The 24,669-nt window shown below is 43.4% G+C and overlaps 2 protein-coding genes across 8 annotated transcripts in view; both read left to right on the top strand.

Moving 5' to 3' along the window:
* Window positions 1-24,669, top strand: part of NCKAP5 (NCK associated protein 5) — a 1,039,671-nt gene that overhangs the window by 937,407 nt on the left and 77,595 nt on the right. For 6 of the 7 annotated variants that reach the window (XM_033440354.2, XM_033440353.2, XM_033440358.2 and 3 more), the window contains 3 exons: window positions 645-4,405; window positions 5,144-5,321; window positions 14,692-14,770. In XM_033440354.2, the coding sequence (XP_033296245.1) occupies window positions 645-4,405; window positions 5,144-5,321; window positions 14,692-14,770 (4,018 nt within the window). The remainder of the gene's footprint in view (window positions 1-644; window positions 4,406-5,143; window positions 5,322-14,691; window positions 14,771-24,669) is intronic. The other variant, XM_033440356.2, reaches the window with a different exon arrangement.
* Window positions 5,683-8,383, top strand: LOC117203915 (glycoprotein Xg-like). Its single transcript, XM_049712537.1, is given in 3 exon segments — window positions 5,683-5,688; window positions 5,946-6,206; window positions 6,208-8,383. Coding segments are annotated over 3 exon segments (414 nt in total). The 3' UTR covers window positions 6,355-8,383.

Here is a 24,669-nt window from a genome sequence, read left to right as displayed (position 1 = left end):
AAGGGACCGTAAAGGCAGGGACCAACTCACTTTTCCATTTACCCTCTTTACCTGCCGTATACACTGAGCAGTGAGCCATAGTGTCTTCTGGTTACTCCCTAAGTGTTCCTTAAGCATACTTTTCCAATTCAGGTCTTTGCCCTCCCATTTCTTCTACCTGGAAATCATTTCCTCTACTTTTAAACTAAGGCAAACCTATCTCTCTTTCTAGGGCTAGGTTTATTTTTTAAAAAAAGAAAAGAAAAGAAAAGGAAACTTATATGCTTTTTGTGTTTCTTTTCCAAACAGACATGTGGTCTCCCTCGTCTGAAATTCTGGAGTACCTGCTACCCCTGTATGTCTCATATGATCCCTTGACTTGTGGTTCCTTGAGCTCAACTCCTCCTGGGGGTTGCATGCTCCTTGAAAGCAGGGTCCTCATCCTCTACTTATCTAAATCATATGCTGCTTAGCTCAGGACCTGGCAAGGTAGAGATTCGCTGCGTAGTTAATGAATTAGTTTGAATTAATTAATGAATAAATGCATTTATATGTGAATATTTATCAACCACTAGAACGAATTAAGTTTAATGATGGCCTTTTCCTTTTATAAATTGGTGATCCACAGAGCTCAATCATTTCTCATGTCTCCTTTTCTCTCCTAGCAGTCATCACAGAATTGGGACAAAAGGTTAAGTATTGACTCTTCGCTCCCGAGTGGCTTTGCTAGTCCCACAGATGAACTACCTCCGCCTCGCATCAAGGAAAGCCACATTTTGGAAGGACTCAGAAAGCTCCAGAAGCGAAAAGTGTTACTTGAACCCCCATCAGTGATAACCAAATGGGGTTATAAAGATTGCATGAACTCCAACGAAGGGATCTACTCGCCAGCAATTAAAAGTAGCAGCCTCAAGGAACATCCCCCCTGCAAACCCACGGACACGGGGAGCCCCTGCAAGGAGCCCCACAAGGCATTTGCTTACGACACAGATGCTCACGACGATGCCGAAGAGGACCCTTCCTCCTTAGCCTCGCTCCAGGCAGTTCCGCACCAGGGCTGCAGGCTGCACGGTTGTAAATTAACCCACAGTGTTTCTGACAGTCTCTTTGGCTGGGAGCTGAATGGCAGACACTGTTCAGAAGTCACTTCCTCCGTCCACCCCTGGGAAAGGCCCGAGAAGCTGACCAGTTGTGCTAGCAGCTGTCCCTCGGAGCGGAAGCAGTGCCCAAGTGCGCAGGGGCCTCAGGTACAGAGAGAGAGGGACCCGCACAGCGAGGGCTGCCTGTCTGTCAGTCTCCAGCTCTCAGACACTGATGACACCGAAACCCTGGATGAGCTGCACATAGAGAGCAGTGATGAGAAAAGCCCTTCCGACGTGTCTTTGACTGTGGACGCCGACAAGTCTGTGGAGAACCTGGACGTCCACGTGGGATTCGGAAGATCTCAACGTGGGTCTCCTGAGGAGGAAGATAAACAAGTGCCCGTCCACTTCGAGAGCAGGCCAAAGACGTTTAGTTTCATTAAGCAGCAAAGGGTTGTAAAACGGACTTCCTCAGAAGAATGTATTACTGTCATATTTGATGCAGAAGATGGCGAGCCCATTGAGTTCAGCTCTCACCAGACTGGCCTGGTCACTGTTACCAGAAAGGAGATTTCCATCCATCAGGCCCCTGCTGGGCCCCAGACAGAACACACTGAACTTTTACCTCAGGGAATTGCTCACTTACAGCCAGGGGCTGCTGCTAGAGACTATCCTTTCTTGAAGAGATCTGAAGAGGAAACTGAGAGAAACATTCCAAGACAAGAAGTAGACGATGTTGCCGTGACACCCGCTGAATCCTTCCACCCCGGGACAGTGACGCAAAGCACTCAGCGACAAAGACTGACCAAACCAACCCACGCTCCGTCATGCCAGAGCCATTCTAGGTCCTCTGTGGCCACGGGCATCTATCAGAAGAAAAGTCTGACAAAAATACCTACCAGGGGCAAGGCTTCACCTCAGAAATCAAGGATAATGGAGCCTGAAGCCGCCCTCACGGTCCCCTCAGCTGGCCCAGTGCCTCTTGAGAGATCACCAGCTCCAGGGAAACTCTCACGGTTCAAAAAGTCTGAAGGCCCAGAGCCCCTCTTTGCTTTAACGCCAGATTCGCACATTCCAAAACCCTCCACCCAGCTCCCTCACGGCTCCAAAATCTTCAGCAGAAGGGACTGGGCCCAGTACTCCAGGAGTCAGATTCCAGCGTCACAGCTGCTGCCCAGGCCCCCCGCCCAGCCGAGTGACGATGGCGAGCCCCCCACGAGGGATAAACACTGTGACCCGGGGCCAGAGGCAGGGCTGAGATCGCCCTCCCTGCCGTCCCCTCCAGGCAGGTCGGTCTCCCTGCTCGCCAGGCCCAGTTACGACTATCTGTCGCCACCTTCATGGGCCAAGCCAGAGAGCGGGGTCCCCAGTGAGGCGGCGAGGACAGTATTGAAATCCCCCCCTCTGAAAGGATCCTCTGCTCCAATTATTTATTTTAATCAGACTGTGACAGAAGTGCAGGGGAAGAAACCTTCTGTGGCCTTCAAAAAGCCAGTCTTCGCTCCCCCTCCGCCCTCCACAGAAACAGCGATCCAAACCAGATGTCCTGCTCACAGCCCCTCCAGCTCGTTTGCTGGGATGGCCCCAGGGCCCCCAAAGGTCTCCCCAAAGAGAAGTGTCCCCAAAACCCCACCTCACCAAACACTTGGGACCACACAAACGGACATAGGGTTACGGACTCCCAAGAACTGTCCTTCTACCCATGAGCCACTGGAAATACCATCTTCCAAAGGTGTGTCTCCAGCGAGAAAAGGACAGCTGAATGACAGTGTCTCCACACCCCCCAAGCCTGCCTTCTTAGGGGTAAATGAGTCGCCATCATCTCAGGTTAGCAGTCCCTCATCAGCACCCTCCAAAAGCCACAACACCCCGCAGGGTTGTCAAAACCCGCATGAGAGAGGACTGAAAACTCGCCTCCCCGTCGGGCTCAAAGTCTTCATGAAGTCTCCCCAGTTGCTCAGGAAGAGTTCTACAGTGCCAGGGAAACATGAAAAAGACAGCCTCAACGAAGCCTCGAAAAGTTCAGCGGCTGTGAGCAAGGATAAGCCAGGGACCTCCAGGAACGCCAGCAGCCTTGAGACCGCAGGAGGCGAAAGAAGTGCGTCTCCACTGGGTTTACGAGCACAGGAGAGTTTGGCCGAAGGGCTTCCCCTCGAAACAGCAACGCCAGAGTCACTGGAAAGTAGCACGCCTGGGGCCGATGGAAAAGATGCGGTAGAAAACAAGTCTGTGAAGAGATCCCTGTCCTCCAACAAACCGCTGCTAAAACCAGCTCTAGGCATGAACGGAGCCAAAGCCCGCAGCCAGAGTTTCAGCGCTCACTCAGGGGACAAGCCCCCCACGGCCTCCGTGGAAGGGCCAGGCAAGGTCCGGACTCAGATTATTACCAACACTGCTGAGAGGGGCAACTCCCTCACCCGGCAGAGCTCCTGCACGGAAGGCGCTCCCAGCAAGACCGCGTCTGCCCCCGTGTCTGACGGTCTCCCCGGTGCTGGGAGGCCCCTGGGGCATCCTTCCTCCAGGCAGGGCTCCCTGGGGAGTACAGGCAGCTCCAGCAGCCAGCACGGGAGTCCAAGCAAGTTGCCTTTGAGGATCCTTCCAAAATCCGAAGGGCCCCTCGCCCCACCCGGAACAGAAGAGCAGCCGGCCTACGCCCAGGGAGAAGGTGCCAGGGTGACTGCACCAGAGGAAGCAGGCAGCGACCACGGCAGGCGCCCGTCCACCCCAAAAGACGGCCCGGGAGCCCCTCAGAGTCCGGGAAGGACACGGCATCCCAGCAGTTTTGAAACCAGCAGGACCTCCAAGCTAGAAACTTCTGGAAGGTATCCAGACACGTCTACAACCAGGACCGGTGTTGTGAGCCCAGAAGCCCCCCTCTCACCCACAATCGAAGAAAAGGTCATGTTGTGCATTCAGGAAAATGTGGAAAAGGGCCAAGTGCAAACAAAGTCCACCTCTGTGGACGCGAAGCCGAAGCCCGGGCCTTCTTTTGCCAGCTGGTTCGGTTTTCGGAGGAGCAGACTGCCGGCTCTCAGTAGCAGGAAGATGGATGTCTCCAAAGCCAAAGCAGAAAAGAAAGATGCAAAAGGTTTGGGGTTTGGAAACAAACAGCTAAAATCAGAGAGAAAGAAAGAGAAAAAGAAGCCTGAGCTACAATGCGGGATGGAAAACGAACTTAACAGGGACATCGAGCTGGCAGATGGTCCCGACAGTGGTTTACAAAACAGAAATAACCTGAAAACACCGCCAGACATTTATGACCAAGTGAAGTTGGTATCGAGAAATAGACCCAGCCCTGTTCCGTGTGCAACGAAAGATACCTTTATGACGGAACTCCTAAACAGGTAGCGTGTTGGCAAAAAGGGTGGCAGTGTAGAGGGCAGTGCAGAACCCTACCCACTCCTCACCCCCCAACAGGGAGAGTTGTTTGTTTCCTGCATACTGAATACCAGTCAAGCATGTTTCTCATACAAGCAGAAATTCATCGTAGCAATCTTTTACACATTAGCCAGAATTTAAACAATGAAATAAAAGTTAGCAATAAAATGGTAATTTAGTCCACATTACTTTGGTAACCAAACCAGTGGTCTTTGAAATTAAAGAATGGTAAGTTTTATCAAGGTTGATGGAAATCCAGCCTACAGTAGAAATCATGAATATACCCACATGGCATGAAATGGAAGAAAACTACACATACGTTTTTAAAGGATGCTGACCCCACTGATCGTACCGAGCAAACTTAGAAACTTTCCAGAGGTAATTACAGATTCTGCTGATCTTAAGCCAGAAATATATTTAGCAGTCATTCCCCAGTGGTTTTTACTCTATTCCCTCACACACACACCCGCCATCTCACAAGCAGTCATAATAAAAATAAATCATTGCATTATCAAATCTAAATTGACACACTACTGGAATAGCAGATGAAGATTTGACCAAGGCCAGTGAGACACACTTACCACTCAAGGGTTTAAAGACAAAGAGACACACGGAGGTTACTTTAAACATTAAAGGATTGGGAAAAGTAGAGCGATTGCAGACGAGCAATGTAATTGATCAGAGGAATCACTTTCTACCTGCAGAGTTGATAAGAAAGCAGCGCAACAGACCGAAAGTGGATCAAATAATGTTTCCTGCAGGAGCGTGTTAAAGGGCAGCTCCCAGGGCTCTTGTGTCCCCGGCAGCTCTATCGGCACTCAAGGAACCCACAAGAAGAACATCAAAACCAAAGCAGATATGGAAATACCGAAAGGCTCCCTGGTAAGTCTTTTACCATCCTGGTTATGAAGTGTCAGGTTCTGAGATGGGCTAGTTGGGTTCTGTCTACCCTTTGCTGATGAAAATATATAGGCAGGAGAGTACGGGGGAAAGGGAAGGTTAAAGCCAAAGAGAAAAAAGAGGGAAATCTTGGTGACGCTGTAGCGGAGTGACGGCAGTTAGATCGGAATGGGCCTCGCTCCCTCCACTCTCGCTGCCTTTGTAGTTCTCTTTTCAGAAGGATGGTATAATCACAGTGCAGGCAAATGATGCTGCGAGTGTCATCTTCCAATTACACCCTTGTGCTGGGAATTTGTCCTGATGATGCTTTCCATCATTTCCAGCAACGCAAAAAGGAACGAAAATGATTGTAAAAAATAAAAGTGCAGAGCAATTTAGGACAACATTGGCTATTTTGATGATTTGATTTAAGCATTTTTCCTAAAGTTGTAAACACCGACTTATCCTACCTAAGACAGAAGGTGTTAAGACTTAAGAAACTTATCCTTGGAACCAGGCCTGGATGCTGCAGGGCAAGGGAGAGGGGACAGAGCCTGGAGCTGTGCCCCATGCTCCCGGCTGGGACATCAAGGCTGGCCTGGGACTGGGCGCTAGCCCCGGAGCTAGCATGGTCCGCCGTGCAGGCTGCACATCGGGGCTTCTGTAGGCTGCCCAGGTTTCCTGAGCGACAGGGACCTCGAGGACGGCCGCTACCCGCCCGGGCCCCGGCCGCCCGCAGGAGGCGGCGGCGGCAGCTGCCACCCCCATCGTGACGGCCACGGAAACACGCTCGGCAGAGACAGCTATCCCTCGTTCGGCAACCCACAAGGCACCGTGATAGCAAAAATCCTGTCTCCTATCGTGTCCGTGGTGGTGGTGACCCTGGACCCTGGGAGCGGCCAGCTATTTCCAGTACAACAGGAGGAGGAATTGCTTCAGGACAAATGAACCAGAAAACATCTTAGGCCTTCAAAATCCACCCATCGCTTTGAGAAAAGCTCCGTCCAGTCAAGAACCGCCTTCATCACTCCCGTGAAGTTCCTTTCCTTCTTGGCTTGACCAGCTGCCCTGAAGGGTTTTCTCTTCTGTTTACAATAGACGTGCTGCCTAACCAAGAATTCCTAATTCCTCAGACACCTCGATCGATCGTGATAAGGTAGACAGCTGGACCTTGGGTTGTACAAAAGATTGCTTGGTCTGTTGGTTCCATCATGAATCTGGACAGAGAGATTCCAGCTCTGGAATGAGCTCCGAAACTACCGACCCCAGGCCATCGACATGGTCACAAAGCACAGGGGCAGCAGAATGGCACGGGGGTCTTGGGCCGGGAATGCCATCAGCTTCTAAAAGATGGAGACAGACTGCTGTTTGGGTTTCCAGCAAGCTGGGGTGAGAAGCTTGGCCGTTGCTGTAAGTTTCTTAGTTACGTCAGAAATCCAGACCCGTTCACCACCGCCCGTGAATCGGGAATGAGTGATTTCCAACAGTAACGGCAGAATTTGCACGTTATTTCAGCTCACAAAAGTATTGTCATCTGCAGAGGATCAGGCTGGATTTTGGAAATTGAAGTGCAAAATCGCTGATGTGGAAACCGTCTCGGGGAAGTGATCAGGGGGTGCTTTTTCCTGTGAAATAGTACAGTTTCTACATTGTTTTGGAGAATGCCGGGTAGAAATAGAGATTTGCAGATGTTGAGGCTTTTGGTATTATCTTTGATCTTTGATACTCTTTGGGTACCAGTTTTGAAGGCTACGGCAGTACTTTCCTTGGTTTATACTTTTCTTTTTACTGGACTACATGATCTTCTATCGTCAAACATCTAAAAAAGTATACTAGCCGTTTGCTTCTATTTTAGTAATACTTTAGGGGAGAGGAAAAAGGATGGTTTGGGCAGATGAGTATAGCTTGAGTCAGCTGAGATTAACGCTGATAGAATTTTAGAGTTTAAATATTAGAACCAAAGTCACTAGAATCCGGATCTCATAAAGAGGACACGTTAAAATTCCAAATACGCATGCTTTGTGCTCACCCTTAAGGATTGAGAGCTAGGTCTCCCAAGAGAAGTTGAAAGCAGAAAGCATTTGAAAGAGCTTCGTGAAAACGGAAAAGAACTTAAAACTAACGATCCTGATTAGCTGTCTCAGAATTGCATGACTTCCATCCTGGATTTATATAGATTGGAGCCATTTGAAGACAGCCTGTATTTCCTATTTTAATACGAATGTCCCATGACTCTTCCCAAATCTTGTTGAGCTTTCCCATAAGTGAGGACGCCCACTAAACATTCCCATATATGAGTTTTCGTGGGGAGTTTAATTTAACTCTTGTTAAAAAGTGTGTGTGTGTACACACACAGATTTACACACAGATATACATAAATGGAACTTCCAAAAAAGGTAACTCCATCCATTTTCTGTAACTGTCATGGACAACTTTTCATCATTTAAAATACACGTAAGATGGAAGCAACTTAAGTGTCCATCGACAGATAAATGGATAAAGAAGATGTGGCACATATATACAATGGAGTATTACTCAACCGTAAAAAGAAACGAAACTGAGTTATTTGTAGTGAGGTGGATGGACCTAGAGACTGTCCTACAGAGTAAAGGAAGTCAGAAAGAGAAAAACAAATACCACATGCTAACACATATATATGGAATCTAAAAAAAAAAAAGGTTCTGAAGAACCTAGGGGCAGGACAGGAATAAAGACGCAGACATAGAGAATGGACTTGAGGACACGGGGAGGGAGAAGGGTAAGCTGGGATGAAGTGAGAGAGTGGCATGGACATATATACGCTACCAAATGTAAAATAGATAGCTAGTGGGAAGCAGCCGCGTAGCACAGGGAGATCAGCTCGGTGCTTTGTGACCTCCTAGAGGGGTGGGATAGGGAGGGTGGGAGGGAGGGAGCCGCAAGAGGGAGGAGATATGGGAACATATGTATATGTATAACTGATTCACTTTGTTATAAAGCAGAAACTAACACACCATTGTAAAGCAATTATACCCCAATAAAGATGTTAAAAAATAAAATACATGTAAGAGAAAAAAAAAAAGAAAGTTATCCTTTTTGGAACTTGACTCCCTATCATTTAGTGTTTTAATTATGAGGTCCAGAACTCAGGGGGTAATTTCCTTTAAAAAAAAGAATAAAAGGCATTTTTATATTTCCCAAGGATATGCCAGTTTCAAATAATATTTTTGTTTTAAAATTACCTTAAATTGAACTTCCTCTCCTTACGTTCTTTCTGTTCTTGCATCACTGGTCTGGTGATATTCCTTGTTCCTTTATGTAAATTTTAAAGCACTCGAGCAAAAAACAGTATCTTTTCAGAATTCCTGTATCCATATACTTTTGGGCTCTAATAAAAGGGATTATAAAATATACTATGTGCTACCATTTTCCTAGGGAAAACCTGAAACATGAAGCAATTACTCATTTTTTGGGGGGGTGGTTCAAGAGTAGAGGAGATTTTAGAAGTAATCGTGATTGGCATTATTAGTTTTTAATTATTATTGATGTTTAGGGTTCCTTCGAGTTTCACTTTAATTTGAGACAAATGTACATTTAAATGCTCTTTTTTTTCAAACAACCCTTGACTCTAAAGAGCTTCAAGTTCTTTTTTTTTTTTTTCTTTTCCAAACCCTCTGAAATCATATGCAGACTATGTTCTTTGCAAAAGCTTTTTTTTTTTTCTTTTCCCCACTTCTTGCTCTTGGCTTCCATGGTATCATGCCTTCTTGAAAACATAGATGTCCCTTGCATTATAAAATCACAAATTACAAGTGTGTCTAAGGCTGCCTCTGTAGTGTCACTGAAAGGAAAGAGAGAGAATAAACGTGCGGAAATGTGCAGTATGCCAGAAATTCAATCCAACTGATCTAAAACTTTGATAGGCTGGCAGAGCCCCTTATCAGAGGCACTCAATTTAACTATGCCCCGTCTAATATGGTGCTGACAGCTTGGGGTATATCTTCACTGTACAGAAATACCAAAAAGAAAAAGAACCTGTTTAGCTTTTACAATTTCATTTTTACTTTCTTATTACTTCCTAATGCTAAAGTAATTTGCCTTGCTTTTCTTCTCTCATTTGAAGTCTTTTACAGTGTAATAATGTTTCCTTTGGTCCTTCCAGAATATCTGCAAGAAACACTCTTATTGTTCTCTGTGAAGTACAAGGATTCCCTAACCACCAAATATACATCATCCATAGGGATAAGCTAATTTTCTAGTTAGCTGCAAGAGGAAAATTAGTCAGGCTGGGAAGCTTTCCATATAGAGGACTATTATTAACCTAGATAGTTGAACAGCTAGTCATTTTTTCAAAGGTAAAATGCAATTTTTTTTCACCTCTATAATCGGCAATGGGGATCGGACTAAAATTACTAATTTCAGAAAGGACATTGGCCATAGTCCCCTTGGGGACTAGTAAAAGAACAGCAGTGAAAACCTATTCATTGTATGTTATCAGCCTATATAGAAAGGAAATTAGATGCAAAATGAGATACACTTTTATACCATAGCACATTGATGTGAGTACCCATGAACCTTTTAAAATCAAGAGTTGAAGGGAATTTTCCCCTCCTGGGGCTCAAGGTAAATTTACTTTCTGCTTCTTTTAAAGTGTGTCACAGAGAATTCTTCTCACAGTAGTTATTTTGGGTGAAAACAATAGCTGCACATAATGCATTACATATCACGTTTTTTTCCTGAATAAAATCACTCTTCAAAAATCTTATACCAGGGACTTCCCTGGAGGTCCAGTGGTTAAGACTCCGCACTTTCCACCTCAGGGGGCGCGAATTCGATCCCTCGCTGGGGAACTAAGATCCCGCGTGTCGCAAGGTGCAGCCAAAAATACCCAAAAAACCTTATACCATAATATACCAGCATCCTTTGCCCTTAACAAACTAAGGCTCTATGTAGTTATGAGGGTCCTAAGGCATTTAAATTATTGTAATCTGTGGTAATATAATAGAAAAATTATTTCCATACATATATCAAGTCCATGTACGTAGTACACCTCCACTTAGTTCACTGGTGACTGCATATCCATTTTCAAGATTGCTAGATGCATTCTACCGTATGTATAAAAGTCTCATTAATGCTTTACTGAATTAAATATTTTTCTCTTTTCAGAGCCTTAATTAGAGGCTTATGTCCCCATTTATGCTGTCATTTACAGACCACTTAGCTCTGACTTTTGTGTAATTTAGACAAGGGCCATGTTACTTTGCACTTCTACTTAAATTCTGCAAAATCATTATAAGAGGGGAAAAAGGCATCCCCAGAAAAGATTGCATCAGTATTAAGTAAATAAGTCAGAAAGAAATGCACACTCCTTCCTACATGTTGTAAGTCCTTCCTTCCTGTGGATTTAGGTAATTTTCTGAAATGAGAAGTCTCAAAGGAACAGCTCCTTATTGAGCTGTCACTGGACAAAATAAAAATCGTTAATGAAATTAATGAGATCATATAGCTGGAAAGAGATGGCCATTTTAATATGGGTATTTTAATTTAAATTATGAGTATCCTCTTCACCCAGTGTCACATAGTCTGAAAAAATCACATATGCTAATAAAAAAGTATCAAATACAATCCCATTAAAATTGTGCTGTGGTGATGAAGTAGCATAAAATAGTACAATAATTACACAAATTGTTATCATCTTATTAAGTTCTGCAAAATTTTATAATTTCAGCATCTTTAATTGAACAATTCTGTTCTAAATCCTATTTGGATGCTAATAAGAAACATGCCTATTTTGCCTTCCTCCTGCAGGGTTTTCTAAATGACCGTCTTTTCTAAAGGTAATGCCTTCCAGGAGGTTTCCCTCCAAAGATCACTTCTCTCGTCTCACAGAGGTTCATTACGTTCTTTTCCTTTTCACTGAGCTTTAACATCAGAACGTTCTTTTCTCGGGATGCATTTCTTGTTAGGATGATTCAGAGAAGAAATATACACAGAATTCCAAATGAAGGGTGTCCCCAAATATTGGGTCTTATTCTGCAGTTATGTATGTATGTTTGTCAACAATGAAACATTGTCTCCCTTTTTCCTCCTGTGTCCTTTGTAAGCACGTTCCTCCCAGCCTTTTCTAATGGGAGAGGTTAATAGAATATAATGGGTACAGTGGCATTTAATGGTTACCTGTTAGAGACTGGTATTTAGTACAGCTCTTGACTACAACTGCAGAGCTCAAAAGATGGGCAAGAGTTGGAGGTGCACCATTAGAAGGTGCCCAAAGTACTGGCAGCAAACTGAAACCAAAAATAACCCACATCATTGCTCACGAGTCACCTGCTGCTTCTTACCAAATGGGACATGACTGACATTGATTTGTATCTGTTCCTGGTAGAGCAATGGCTGAAGAAATTCTGAGTCTCTAACCACCGTTGTTTGCTGAGCCAAACTTCTTGGTTTTGTGACCATTCCCATCTGTGAAGTGCTTTGCCACGTAAAGAATTCGCTTCGGCAAATTCTTCATCTTGAGCTCGCAGGCCCTTGCCCCCAGGAAAGTTCCACAACCTTTCGCCAACACACAGCCACTGTGTGATCAAGAGTGAAAATTAATTTTAATTTAAGCCTAAGAGAAATACAATTAGCAAGGGGAATCTGCCGCCAACATAAATTATGCCCCTCATTTCCATATGGAAATGGATTTCTTTAATTACTCACCACTTTGCATTGGAATCTATTTGTATGGATAATTAGAGCTGACAAGTATGCCATTCTAAGGCACTCCCCCATTTTCCATTCCTTTGTTGATTCTTCATCCATCCCCTTCCAATTCAAAACTTCCCCTCATGTGTCATTCACTGCTCAGGGGTCATTAGCCCAGGAGAGCTGAAAAAACTCCTGTCTACAAGCCCAGTTCCTCTGATAAATACCCAAGAGGCCACGTTTAGCATTTGCTATTAAGCACTTAAAGCCCTAGAAAAGTTCTGACAAGGAGCTGACAGGTAGGACCTCAAGATGGTTTTTATTTTCCTTCTTAAATATGATACTTGGACAGAGGTGGTGATTAAGTCCCACCGAAGGCGGCGGAACAAGTAGGAAAGAGAAGCAGAACACACACAAACAGAAAACTTTTTTGCTACTCTTAAATAAAAATATAGTTTTTGTGTATTTGGAATACTGCCTACCTAATTGCCAGACACTAAGAAAGGTACAGTAGTTCTTGGGAAGGTCTGGAAGGGATGACTGTGACAAGATAGCACACTGAAAACTTAAATTACAGCAATGAATAGGGGTCAGGAGTGCCCACTCTAAAACTGACATCCTTTTATAACCTTGAACAGATCACTAACCCTCTCTAAGCCTCTTCTCCTTTATCTCCAAGATGAGAACCTCATTGTAATCATTAGATTCTTCTGTTCGGAATTTCCTAGGCTGATGGAGATGATGATGCACCCACTTTCTAGCAGGTTAGCATGGTACCCCTTCAAGTTTAAGATTGGTTGATTTAGAAGAACCCAAAGGAAATGCTATCTCACCTAACAGGCGTGGGAAAATATGGAGCATCCTGTCTTAGGTATTGGAACGGGCTGAAAATATAGATTTTCTTGATGCTTCTGTAAATGAGGATAGAAAGTTCCTGCTGGATTCTTAATGGAAATTAAGGTGTTTGGGTCTCCTTCCTTTTGGGTTTCTTGGTAGCTTTGTCACAAAGAGGTCACCGAGCTAGGTGAACTTTGGAAGGCGAATAAGTAACTCGTTAGTCTTGATGATGCGCACAGAGCTTCTCCTCTCTGCCATCCATAAATACGAGAAATAGGGCTGGTTGATGTTGCTGGGGGTACTAACAAACAAGGCAGTGCTGGCAGCAGACAGCTGATGGGGAAAGAAAGTGATGACGCGTGGCCTCTGGGTATTCAGCCCTTAACACCCTCTCCTTTCAGGGTTCAGACAGTCATTGACATACTCCTGAGTGTTCCATCTCCTGGCTCTCAGTATGTACGGATTAGGCACCAGTTACATTCTGATATTGGAACCATGGTCATGAAATGTAAATAATTGGTCTGATTCCATTAGTCATGAAAAATAAGAGGTTAAAAAGTAGAAAGCTAAGTCTAGCTCAAGGTCAGTTGGCCAGCATATGACTTTCTATACTGTAAGTATAAAATAATGGTTTCTTGGCATTCCACTCGAGCCCCCGAGCAAATCCACTGACAACCTCTAATGTCCCCCCACTGCGTTCATTGCACAGTTCATTATTATCGTTGGCTGCCCAGGTGACCGGCTGGGATGTATTTTCAAAGAGCTACTTAGGGTCATTCTGCCAAGGACCATAAGCTGTCTTGACCTTGTGGCCAAGTCTACACCGGCATAGTCCCATGGAAATTTGAGAATAACAAAGTTCCACCAAATGAACACAACACTGAAACCAGATTTGCTGTGTTTGAATCCTGGTTCCACCGCTTGGACAATTGCTTATCTTGTCTGTTGCTTCAAGGTCCCTTATGTCCAAAACGGAGCTAAAAATAGCACTTAGCTCCTAACATTGCAAGGTTAGGAGAGCATAGGTGTGAGGGGCTTAAAACAGCTCCTGCTGCATAGTAGTTAAATGTTGGCTGTTTTTATTATTATTGATATTGTTCATGATATTGTTATTACTACTGCTACTAGATTGGGAAGTAGGGGGCCTGGGTTTAGTGTTGGCATTTACATATGTTTAAGGAAACTTGCTGGATCTCAGAATTCTCATTTGTAAAATACTGTGACTGTATTAGATTCCTGCTGGAGTTCCATTTGGTACTCCAGCATTCAGCCTCTGGATATCCCAGCTGAAATGTTTCTGACCTGAAAAAAATCTAGGTAAATGTATCAGCCTTCTAGTTCACTGAGCACACATCATAGTCACCTCACATTTCATTCTGGAAAGAACAACAACAAAATAACATTTTCTTAGAGAGTTATACTCTAGGAGAAGGTCAACAGATCTAAGTGTATTTCTTTATTCTCATTAAAATAACTTGTGGTGGAGTCACTGTCCCTGGAAGAATTATGTTTCCTTAGACTTTAATTTTTCCCAGCAGCTCTGTGTTACTGACTTTATTAAGTATTAAAAAGAACTATAGCTGTTATCTCGAAAATCTTATGTAGAATCAGGTACCCTATAACTTGCTTTCAGAGCTGGGGTTATATTTCTGAAAATATGCTCTTATAATTAAAACTTGTAATAAAGCCAAGTGATAGAGTAGGGGAAAATGGAGTGAAGAAAATATGTGTATATATATATATATATATACACACACTCACACATACACACCCACATGTTTGTTATAGAATGTACCAGTATTCTGAGGATTACACAGTCGATTTAATATAACACATAGGAACTCACAGTGTTTCCTTGTTACTGCAGATAAAAGAGGCAAATGAACACTTGCAAGAGGATGAAGAAGATACAGTTGCAGATTCTGCATTTCAGAGCCATACCATAGGTAAAAATTCATGTCTCAATATGCCTTTCACTGAGATGTTTTCTACATGCGACCTTATTTCAGACACGGTGTGTTCCTAAAGGTCATGTCTTATGCCCACCTCTACCAGGACTGGGTCTTAACTTCTCATGCGTGATAACCTTTATCTTCTTAGGCATTGGAAGCCACCATAAAATAAGTGGGTCAAAGCAGAACCTATGAAGAAAACGTAGCTATTTGCAAAGGAACGCAATGCCAACTGATAAGCGAGTCCTTGTCAATATGAAACGAAAATGATACTGAGTGTAAATAATTTCTCTCTGCGGAAAAAATCAACGTTGAATTGATCCAGTTTCTGTAACTGTCTCAGGAAGCACTACCATTGGTTAGAAGTGTGGAGTGGTAGCTTTCTCATAGTGAATATTTTTTAAATTGGGTATGTTTTACACATAGAACTAAACAGATTAAGTATATACGGTTTGCCAAATTCACCTCCTCATTGTCTTCATCGTTTCTGTTAGAACCCTGATTATAGGTAGTCCTTTCTCAGAGATACCTTTGCTTTGTCAGCTCTGTCCTAAAATTTTACATGAGCCCACGTTGAAGGAACTCAGGTTTCTAACACAAAGGGATTTTGCTTACCTGTTTCCAGCAGTCAGGAAGTAGCTGGTAATAGAGTAGCTGTCTGCGACGGTGGTCCTTGTCAGGAGATAGAAGACGTGATAACTTTAACAGCTCTGGGCCACCGTGGACACTTGCAAAATTAGTTGTTCTTTGGGCTCTAAAAAATAGCTGTGAAATGTAAGCATGCTGATTATTTAGTTTTACACAAAACATCAAGGCATGAGAGAATCGTATTTTCAAATCACATTTGGGTGTAGTAGACAGTACTGAATACCATCCTCTAGGGCATGACGGCCCTCCAGCGTTCTGGTGGCTGGTATAATCAGTATGCACGGCTCCTGCCCTTTTCCTGGAGTACCTTTAGCTGCCAACTCTCAGTATCTTACCACTCCTAGAGCCATGTTGGTATGTTTTGCGGCTGCTTTTCCAGCTTACCCAGCTGCCTTCTCCCAACTATAATTCACCGTTGATCTCAGAGAGTTATCATACCCTCACAGCTTAATGAGACTGGCACACCATTATTATTCTTTTCTGTTGTAATTGGGAATACAAAAGTCTTAACAAATAGCTGGATGAGTGGAGTCTGAATGAGAGTATTATTCCAGAAAGACATCCTTCGGTACAGTTAGTTGTCAGTGATAACTGAGAGTAAAATGTCAGTTGTACAGTTGTCAGTAAAATGCTTAAATTAGTGTCAGTTCTGTGTAGTTAGCTAATGCGCAAGTTAAATATTGTTCAGCAACCTTCAAACGTGGCACTATGTAAAGCCCCACTGAGTCATCATTTTTCCATAATGAGGTATTCTTGGGCTTGTACAATAATATACATAAAGTTAGAGGCTGAATTTTCGAGAGAGAGCTATAGTAATCTGCGTATTTTTTTTATAGGCTAGCGATTCTTTAGATCTGTACTGTTTGACATGATAGCCATTAGTCCCATGTAGTTATTTCAGGTTCAATTTAAATTCACGAAAACTACAGAAAATTAGAAATTCACTTCCTCAATTGCACTAGCCACATTTTAAGTACTCAGTGGCCACATATTCTATATGGCCTCTTTTTCTATCATCATACAAAGTTCTGCTGGAAAGTGCTGGCTTAGATTACTCTCAAGGAAGTAAATTTGGACTCTGTTTCTGTTTCACATAATTGTAGACTCATCTCCTCAAACTGGTGGAGACCTATCCGAACAAGCTGCTCCTGGCAGCAAGTAACAACAACAAAACTGACCAGCCATGACTTAAGGAATAAAGTCATTGAGTCATCTTATATAATTAAAAGTCTGGAGGAAGGGAAACATAAAAGGGAAGCAGCAGCTCAACAGTTCTATCCGAAACCCTGTTTTTTGGTCCTCATGCTTGTCACTTCTGGTTGCAAATTAATTCCCACCGCTCTAGGCATCCCAGCTACCTTTGGGACACAAAGTGCAAGGAAAAGTAAAAATTCCTTCAGAATCACCGCCCCGCACCATAGACTTCACGTTACATGTCATCAGTGAGAACCAGATCATAAAGCCAATCTTAGGTGCAAGGGATGCTGGGAAAGTCAGTATGTTGCTTCCCAGCCTCTACTGCATGAGGCAGCAGAGAGAAGAGGGTTGAAGGTGTTCCCTGAGTTAGCCAATCATTATTACCACAGGCCTTTTAAAAAGTTCATCCATTTCAAGGCTGAGTGAGACTCAACAAATCGAGTGGCTATTTATCTTTATTGCACAAAAAGAACTGAAAAAATATTTTTTTAGCACCCCGCGAATCCCAATGTTCCTCATGTTGTCTAGACTAAGTGTTATCACATATCCTGCCAATATTTATAACCATAGGATATTTCCAATCACAGCAACTGAGCAAACCTATATATGGTCTTCTTCTAACCAAACAACAGCTAGTATCTTTGACAAAGAACAACAATCAGAAAAATCTGTGAATCTGAATGTTTGCCTTTCTGTGGTTAAGGATAATCGTGTTGGCTTCATCAGAATGCTATGAGTTGATTACAGGACAGGATGCTGTTATCTAAACCTGCTCTATATTGAAATGCAAGATTCATGAAATAAGTTAAATAATGCAACTAGATTCTTTTCTTTCAAATTGCCCTAACAAATGTCAGACTTTCATGTTCATAAGCAACAAGCAAATGACTAGGCTAGCCTACACAAATGATCACCAACACCAATTGTTCTTTCCTGCTATTTAACTGTAATGGATTCACCCAGTGTGTTACACTAATTATCTGATAGGATTAAATGGTCAGTAGGAATTCAAGTGACATTGTCTCATAGTAAAAGCATCAGCCAGTGATAGCATCAAAAATAATCTCCTAAGAGGAGACAGGGGATTTGGAAATTCCTTTAAAGAGGAAGAAATGTCTTCTGAGGAGTTTGAGGAAGAAATCAAGCTGAATTAAATGATAACCAAGAAAACAAGGCTGCTTGGTAGACTCTCGTGAAGTGAAGGAGGCATGGTATTTCCCCAAATCTAAAGAGTTGTTACCGAAGGCAAGTTTGTGTGCCCAGAGCACAGTGAATGACATTCACAGTAAAAATAAAATGTAAAATATCTCAGAAAGCTAATCAGGCTTTCACAGCTTTTTGAGTGGAAGTCCATTTGAGTCAAAGGTCACATTTTGAATAGCGTGCTGACATATGTGGCTTAATTGTGGAAAGAGTGAGCTACTGATCATCAAAACAAACGGGAATGGGAAGTACAAGTGTTCTCAGTAACGACTCTGATATTCAATAGAGAATGTTCTGGTGACTTGTAACAGACTGGCTCTGAAATGGAAACCACTTAGATAATAATACCTGTGGATGAGGAATCAGATAGAGTGGTTTTCCATAATCTGGATCTGCAGGAATACTTCCCAGGGTGACAACATTTCTGCATTTCCCAATATACAAATGACACCTGAGAGGTACTATAGGGTAATAGCTTGGGCAAGGAAGTTTCTCTCGTGGCTGCACTGAGTTCACCCATCTATAACCACAAGCGCTGAACTTCAAAGGGGGGGCATGGCATCTGGCAGCCCGAAATATAAATCCCACCTGTCATGAAGGTAGACCCGTGGAAACAGGACCATGCAGTTCTTTCTGACCAAGGACTGGAACTAGTAATATTAGTTTCCATCCATTGAGTATCTCCTATGTACAAAGCCCTGTGCTTGGAACATTACATGTCATCCTTCTTGTGTCTCACTCCCTTGCGGCTGGTTCTGTGTTTTTGTCATCTGTCAGCTTGTTCCTTATGAGTGCTTCCTTCTAAATACCAGAGGCAGGCATGAGATAAGGCTTTGGTGGAGATTTCCCTATTTGTCAGCATAGTGAATCATAGACTGTGACTCCCTCTCTCTGTTTTTTACTAGGGAGATAGAGAATTGTAGCCTTAGAGAGTTGCACGTATGGCTTTTTTACTCCTGTAAAATATTTGCTCTGTAGATTGCACCAAGTAGCTGAGTTCTCTTTAGTTCAACAAGCCTATGTGGAGCATCTTCTCCCAGCCATGCCCTGTGTTAGAAGCCAAAGATACAGAGATGAATAAGACACAGTACGCGTATTCTATGGACTCCAGTTCAGTAGGGAAACAGAGAAGCAGACGAATAATTCTGATGCAGTGTAATCACAGAGAAGTTAGAGGCATGCCCTTCAGACATATGAGTACACGGGGCAGGGTGTGGAGCCCACCTTTGGTGAATCCAGAAGTGTTGATGTTCATGAACAGGAAGAGGCAAGAGTGAGACAGCGAGATACTGAAGTTTAAGAGTGTTTTCCGTTTATACCAGTGGCTCCCAAACTCTGCAACACATCAGAATTCTCCGGGAAGGCTCTAAAAATGCTGATGCCCAGGTCACACCCCATAACAGTTAAATCACAAGGTCTAGGGAGTGGAGCCACGCATTAGTAGTCTGTAAAGATCCCCAGGTGATTCCAATGTGCAGCAAAGTTTGGGAACCACTTTCCTAAGGGGTAGGATTTCATCAGCAAAGGGGACAGAGATTTCCTTCAACTCAAGGTAAGCAGCGTAATCAGAGACCTGGAGATAGGAATACGGCACACTGTAGGGAAGGGGGTCAGCAGAGGACCAGCCTGGCTAGAGCAGAGGGTAAGCTTTGAGGACGAGGTACAGACAGAGGGGTTTTGTGGGATGGGACCGGATTGTGGAGACCTTGAAAGCCAAGCTTAGGTGTTTGAACTTAATCCTAGAGACAATACATAGACAGTGGAAAATTGTTTGAAAAGACCAACACGCTAAGAAGTGGCCATCCAATCACTATGATGCTCATGCTTAGACTTTTAAAATAAAAACATATTTTCATTTTCTCTCCTTTAGCCTTGGACCAACCAGAGGCACTAGTCACCATACTGTTTCCTCACAAGTGGTGTGCCGTGATGAGTAGAGTCACGTATTCGTGTGAAAGGATGGATTATTTCAGGGTGGCCAAAGGGCTCCCTGCCCCAAAAGAACTCTCCTGGAGACCTATCAGGGTGTACCTAAATGTCCTACCCGTGGGTAACTCCTTTGGGTACAAGTGCTCACGTCTCTTGTTATAATACAGCTGGTGTTTGGGAAGGGTACCCACTGAGTGTCACTGACAGACGATCTCAGTGTGTCTCTCACATTAGCACCAGCAAGACCCTGTAAGGGCGGTGCTTTTCAGACAGGGATCTCAGCTGCGCGGGCAGAGACAGACATGAAGCCCTAGGGGGAGACAGTAATTAATCCACGTGCTAGTAGGGGAAAGGGCCCCCTGAACAGGTGGTAAGTGGCTATGTTAAATAAGCTTTCTCTTTTTTTCCCCCACATTTTCCCAAGGCCTATTGCTCTAAAGTACATGGTCGGGGAATCTGAAATAGCTGTAGGGAGACCTCATTTTATACAGTTCCCTCAATTTCTTAAAAGACAGTTAATCCACTTAAAGTAAATATAAGACTGTGTGTGTGACTTATGGCAAAGGAAGGAAGAGGTGGAGGTCAAAACAAAGTCAAACAACAGAGCGCCTCAGCCTCTGAACCAGAAAGCTGCCAACGTGACAGCAAGTTCTGAAAGAAGACGACGTCCTGTATTATACCAGTACTCGCTCTTTATCAAGAGCTTTCTATATGCTAGGCACTGGCCAAAGTGCCGGTAGGTATGTTGCCTTGTTTTATCCTCCCGTCAGCCCTGCAGACTAAGGACAGCGGCCACCCTTTTGCAGATGAGGAAATGTACGTCCTGAAAGGTTGTGGGTGTTGCTCAGCACTGTGGCTGGTATGGAGTGGAGCCACCGTCCAGTGCTTATCCACAGCTGTGAGGTCAAGTTCAATAAACCCCCAAGGATGCTAAATGATGACTAGGTACTTCTTTTGGTCACCTTGCAGGCGTCAGAGACCAAGGATCCCTTCAGTAGATTGCTTGGTCAGGGGTTGCAAACTCAGCCAAGCCCCTGGGTCAATGAGTGAGATGGGCTGGACTTGACATTCACAGGCATACACTGTATGAATGATGGGAGTCTTGAGACACGGAGAGAACACAGCCCATTCTAGGGGAGCAGCTGCTTGCCAGTTCCAGTTGTCACCATAGAAGAAGGCTGGCCCTAAGTAGCCACGTCTTTCCATTTCTCACCAGAAGCCAAAAGTCTAGATTTTTATGTAACATATGACACTTTTAAAAATCTGGGCCTAGTTTTCAAAAAAGTAAATCTTCAGAGACTTCCTTTTACCTGGCAATATTTCGAATTAAGATTTCAAAATCCTTTCACAGGATGCCACACCTAAGAGCATAGAATATGATATAAAAATATACGTATTTTCTTAAATGCATGGTTGAGCTTCAGGCAAAAAATTGATCAGAGGCTGGGGACGGCAGGAAAGTTTGAATGCAGAGGGGAGAGGGTACCCCTTGCCCAGGGGGTGCGTACTGGTCTCTGGTGGCCTCGAACTAGGATGACCAACTGCTCTAGTGTGACTTTGACTTTCTTGGTTTTAGCACTGAAAGTCCCTCATCCCAGGAACCCCTCAGAACCTGGACAAACTGGAACAGTTGGTCACTCTGCCTGGAGCCTGGTGTTAAAGAGCTAAAGTGTTGTTGGCCTAATGAAAGCCTAGGGCCGGAGCAGGGCGAAATGTTACATCAAAAACACCCCTTCCCCATCCAGCATAAAGCTGAATTCCCAAGAGCAGTGGTGACAAACGTACCCCACGGAGGAGGACAGTGGGAATAAGCTCCTGACTCAGCCTCAACTCTGTCTCAACTCTAGCGGGGAAAAAAAAAAAAAGAGAAGGAAAAACATGTCTCCTCTGAAGAGTCTGAGTCATTAGCTCACACTCATGTGGGTCAGGGAATTAGTTCAGTCTCTCTCTGTGTCCCCTGAGCCCCCCAGCTTGACAAACGTTTTTTAAATTTTTATTTATTTATATTTTGAAATTTTTGGCCGCATTGGGTGTTGGTTGCTGCGCGTGGGCTTTCTCTAGTTGCGGCGAGTGGGGGCTACTCTTCATTGCAGTGCGCAGGCTTCTCATTGTGGTGGCTTCTCTTGTTGCAGAGTACGGGCTCTAGGCGCGCCAGCTTCAGTAGTTGTGGCACGTGGGCTCAGTAGTTGTGGCTCGTGGGCTCAGTAGTTGTGGCTCGCAGGCTCAGTAGTTGTGGCTCGCGGGCTCAGTAGTTGTGGCGCATGGGTTTAGTTGCTCCACATCATGTGGGATCTTTCCGGACCAGGGCTTGAACCGCTGCATTGGCAGGTGGATTCTTAATCACTGCGCCACCAGGGAAGTCCAAGCTTGACAATTTTAAATGGTCCGAGGTGTTAGTTTAAATATTCCAGAGAAGAACTGGGAGAGGGAATAGATGAAACAAGAATGGCAGAATATTAATATTTTAAAGCTGGGCAGTGGGTATATGAGGATACATTACACTGTTTGAGAATATTGGAAATTTATCATAATGAAAAGTTTAAAAAGAAAAAAACACAGATTCAGGGTGGTAGTACTCTAAGGAATCTGGCAGAACCCAACTCAAATCCTCTCTTGCACCCACTCTAAAATTTGCATACAGATAAAGTTCTAAGGAAAATTAACTCAGAATAGAACACCACTGAAGACATGAGGGGAAAAAATGACTTCATTAGTCAGTATCAGGAAAAAAAACAAAAACAAACCAAAGCTATAGCATGAGTCCTGCAAAGACTGCAGAATTGGAAATTATCCAATATAATTTAAGGATATAAAGGATATAAAGGATATAAACCAAAGATATCTAATGCATTTAAACAAAAATGGAAATGAAAGTTAACGAACAAACAGATGAGCAGTCAGATTTCAAAAGAGGACACAAGAGAACTTCAGAAAAATTAAATGTTGTCAGAATAGTATTTATCATCACTGAAGAGAGAATTACTGAACTAGAAGATAGAATTGAAAAAGTACACAAAAATGTGTCACAGAGGGCCAAGAACATGGATAATATGAAAGAGGGGTTAAATTAAGTCAAAGGTGATGAAATCCACATGCATCTAATTGTAGCTCCTGAAGCAGAGAATAGAATGAAGAGGAAAGACACGATTTTAAAAGTGTTAGTGGCTGAGAATTTTGTAGAATTGAAGAAAGTTACCAACCCCCAGATTCAGGAAGCCCAGTGAGTTCCAAGCAAGGTAAATAAAAGGAAATATACACTTAAGGATAGTGAGTTTTTTCCCTTCCGATATATATCCAGAAGTGGGATTACTAGACTGCATGATAGTTCTATTTGGAAATAAAATCACTGTCTCAAAGAGTTAGCTGCACCATTATTCACAGTAGCCAAGATACTGGTCTGTTGATAGATGACGGATAAAGAATTCGTGGTATATATGTATGTATGTATACGTGTGTGTACATAGATGTGTGTGTGCACGTATGTATAGTTTTATAGTCTGCACATAGTACTCACTTTTATTTATATAGTCTTACCACACTACTGTTTAGCTTTGCTTATTATACAAATAGCATCATACTGTAAATATTCTACTACAACTGGCTTTATTTCAGTCAACGTTGTTTTTGCGCTGAATCAACGATGGTCCCTGCAGTTGTAGTTCATTAATTTTCACTGCTGTACGGTCTTCCAGAGCAGAAAAAGTTCGAATTTTATTTATCCTTTCTACTGTGGATAAATATTTGGGTTGTTTTCCATTTTTTGCAATTATGACAGTGTTGCTAGGGTCACCATGGTGGTATATATTCCCTGATATAGTTGCCAAGGGTTTTTCAAGAGCCAGGCCTTTCAAACTTTTTTGACTAGTATCCACAGTAGTAACTTTTTACATCATAAACCAGTACACCTCTGCACATGTGCCTATACATGAATGTAATCCAGTGTTACATTTTTTTTTTTTTACTACAAAAACAAATTTAAAAACCACAGCAAATGAATGAGTAGCATGAAATCCAACAATGGGTTACCTTATGGAGGGGAAGTAGCGAGAGAAGGATCTAGTGGAAGGGGTGCAAGAGTGGCTTAAAAACACTGAGTTGTTGACCTCAGAATTGGGGCGGACCCAACGCATCACAAGGGTCCTTAAGAGTAGAAGGAAGAAGCAGAAGAGGGCCCGAGAAAAAGACATTTCTACAGAAACAGGGTCAGAAAGGCACATTCATAATAAAAGAGATGCATTCGTGATCAAAGAAACCCACATTAAAAATGACACTTAGATCCCGTTTTTTATCTATCACATTGGAAAAGCTTAAAAAGTTTTAAGACAGGGCTTCCCTGGTGGCGCAGTGGAACTCTCAAGTCCGCCTGCCGATGCAGGGGACGCGGGTTCGTGCCCCGGTCCGGGAGGATCCCACATGCCGCGGAACGGCTGGGCCCGTGAGCCGTGGCCGCTCGGCCTGCGCGTCCGGAGCCTGTGCCCCACAACGGGAGAGACCAAAACAGTGAGAGGCCCGCGTACCGCAAAAAAAAAAAAAAAAAAGTTTTAAGATAAACTTTGTTGGCAAGGATGTGAGGAAAGAGGCGTTGTTACATACTTAGGTGAGAGGGTACTAGTACAACCTCTGTGGATGAGAAGTTGGCAATATCTAATAAAAGTCACACATACTTAATGCTATTAAATAGCAATTCCAATCAAATAATTTATCCTACAGACATACTTGCACATATGAAAAATAATGCATGCCCCAAAGCATTGTTTATAGTAATAGGAAAAAATCACAAGTGAACCAAATGTCCATTAATAGGGTACTAGTCAAATGAATTCCGAAAATGGAATATTATACAGCTGTAAAAAAGAAATAAGGACGATCTTTACTGATAAGGAACAATTTCTGAGGTACATTATTAAATGAGAAAA

Source organism: Orcinus orca, chromosome 7, assembly GCF_937001465.1.
Source record: "Orcinus orca chromosome 7, mOrcOrc1.1, whole genome shotgun sequence".
Classification (NCBI taxonomy): domain Eukaryota; kingdom Metazoa; phylum Chordata; class Mammalia; order Artiodactyla; family Delphinidae; genus Orcinus; species Orcinus orca.
The sequence above is the reverse complement of the archived record's forward strand: the minus strand, read 5'-3'. Positions and strand labels throughout refer to the sequence as shown.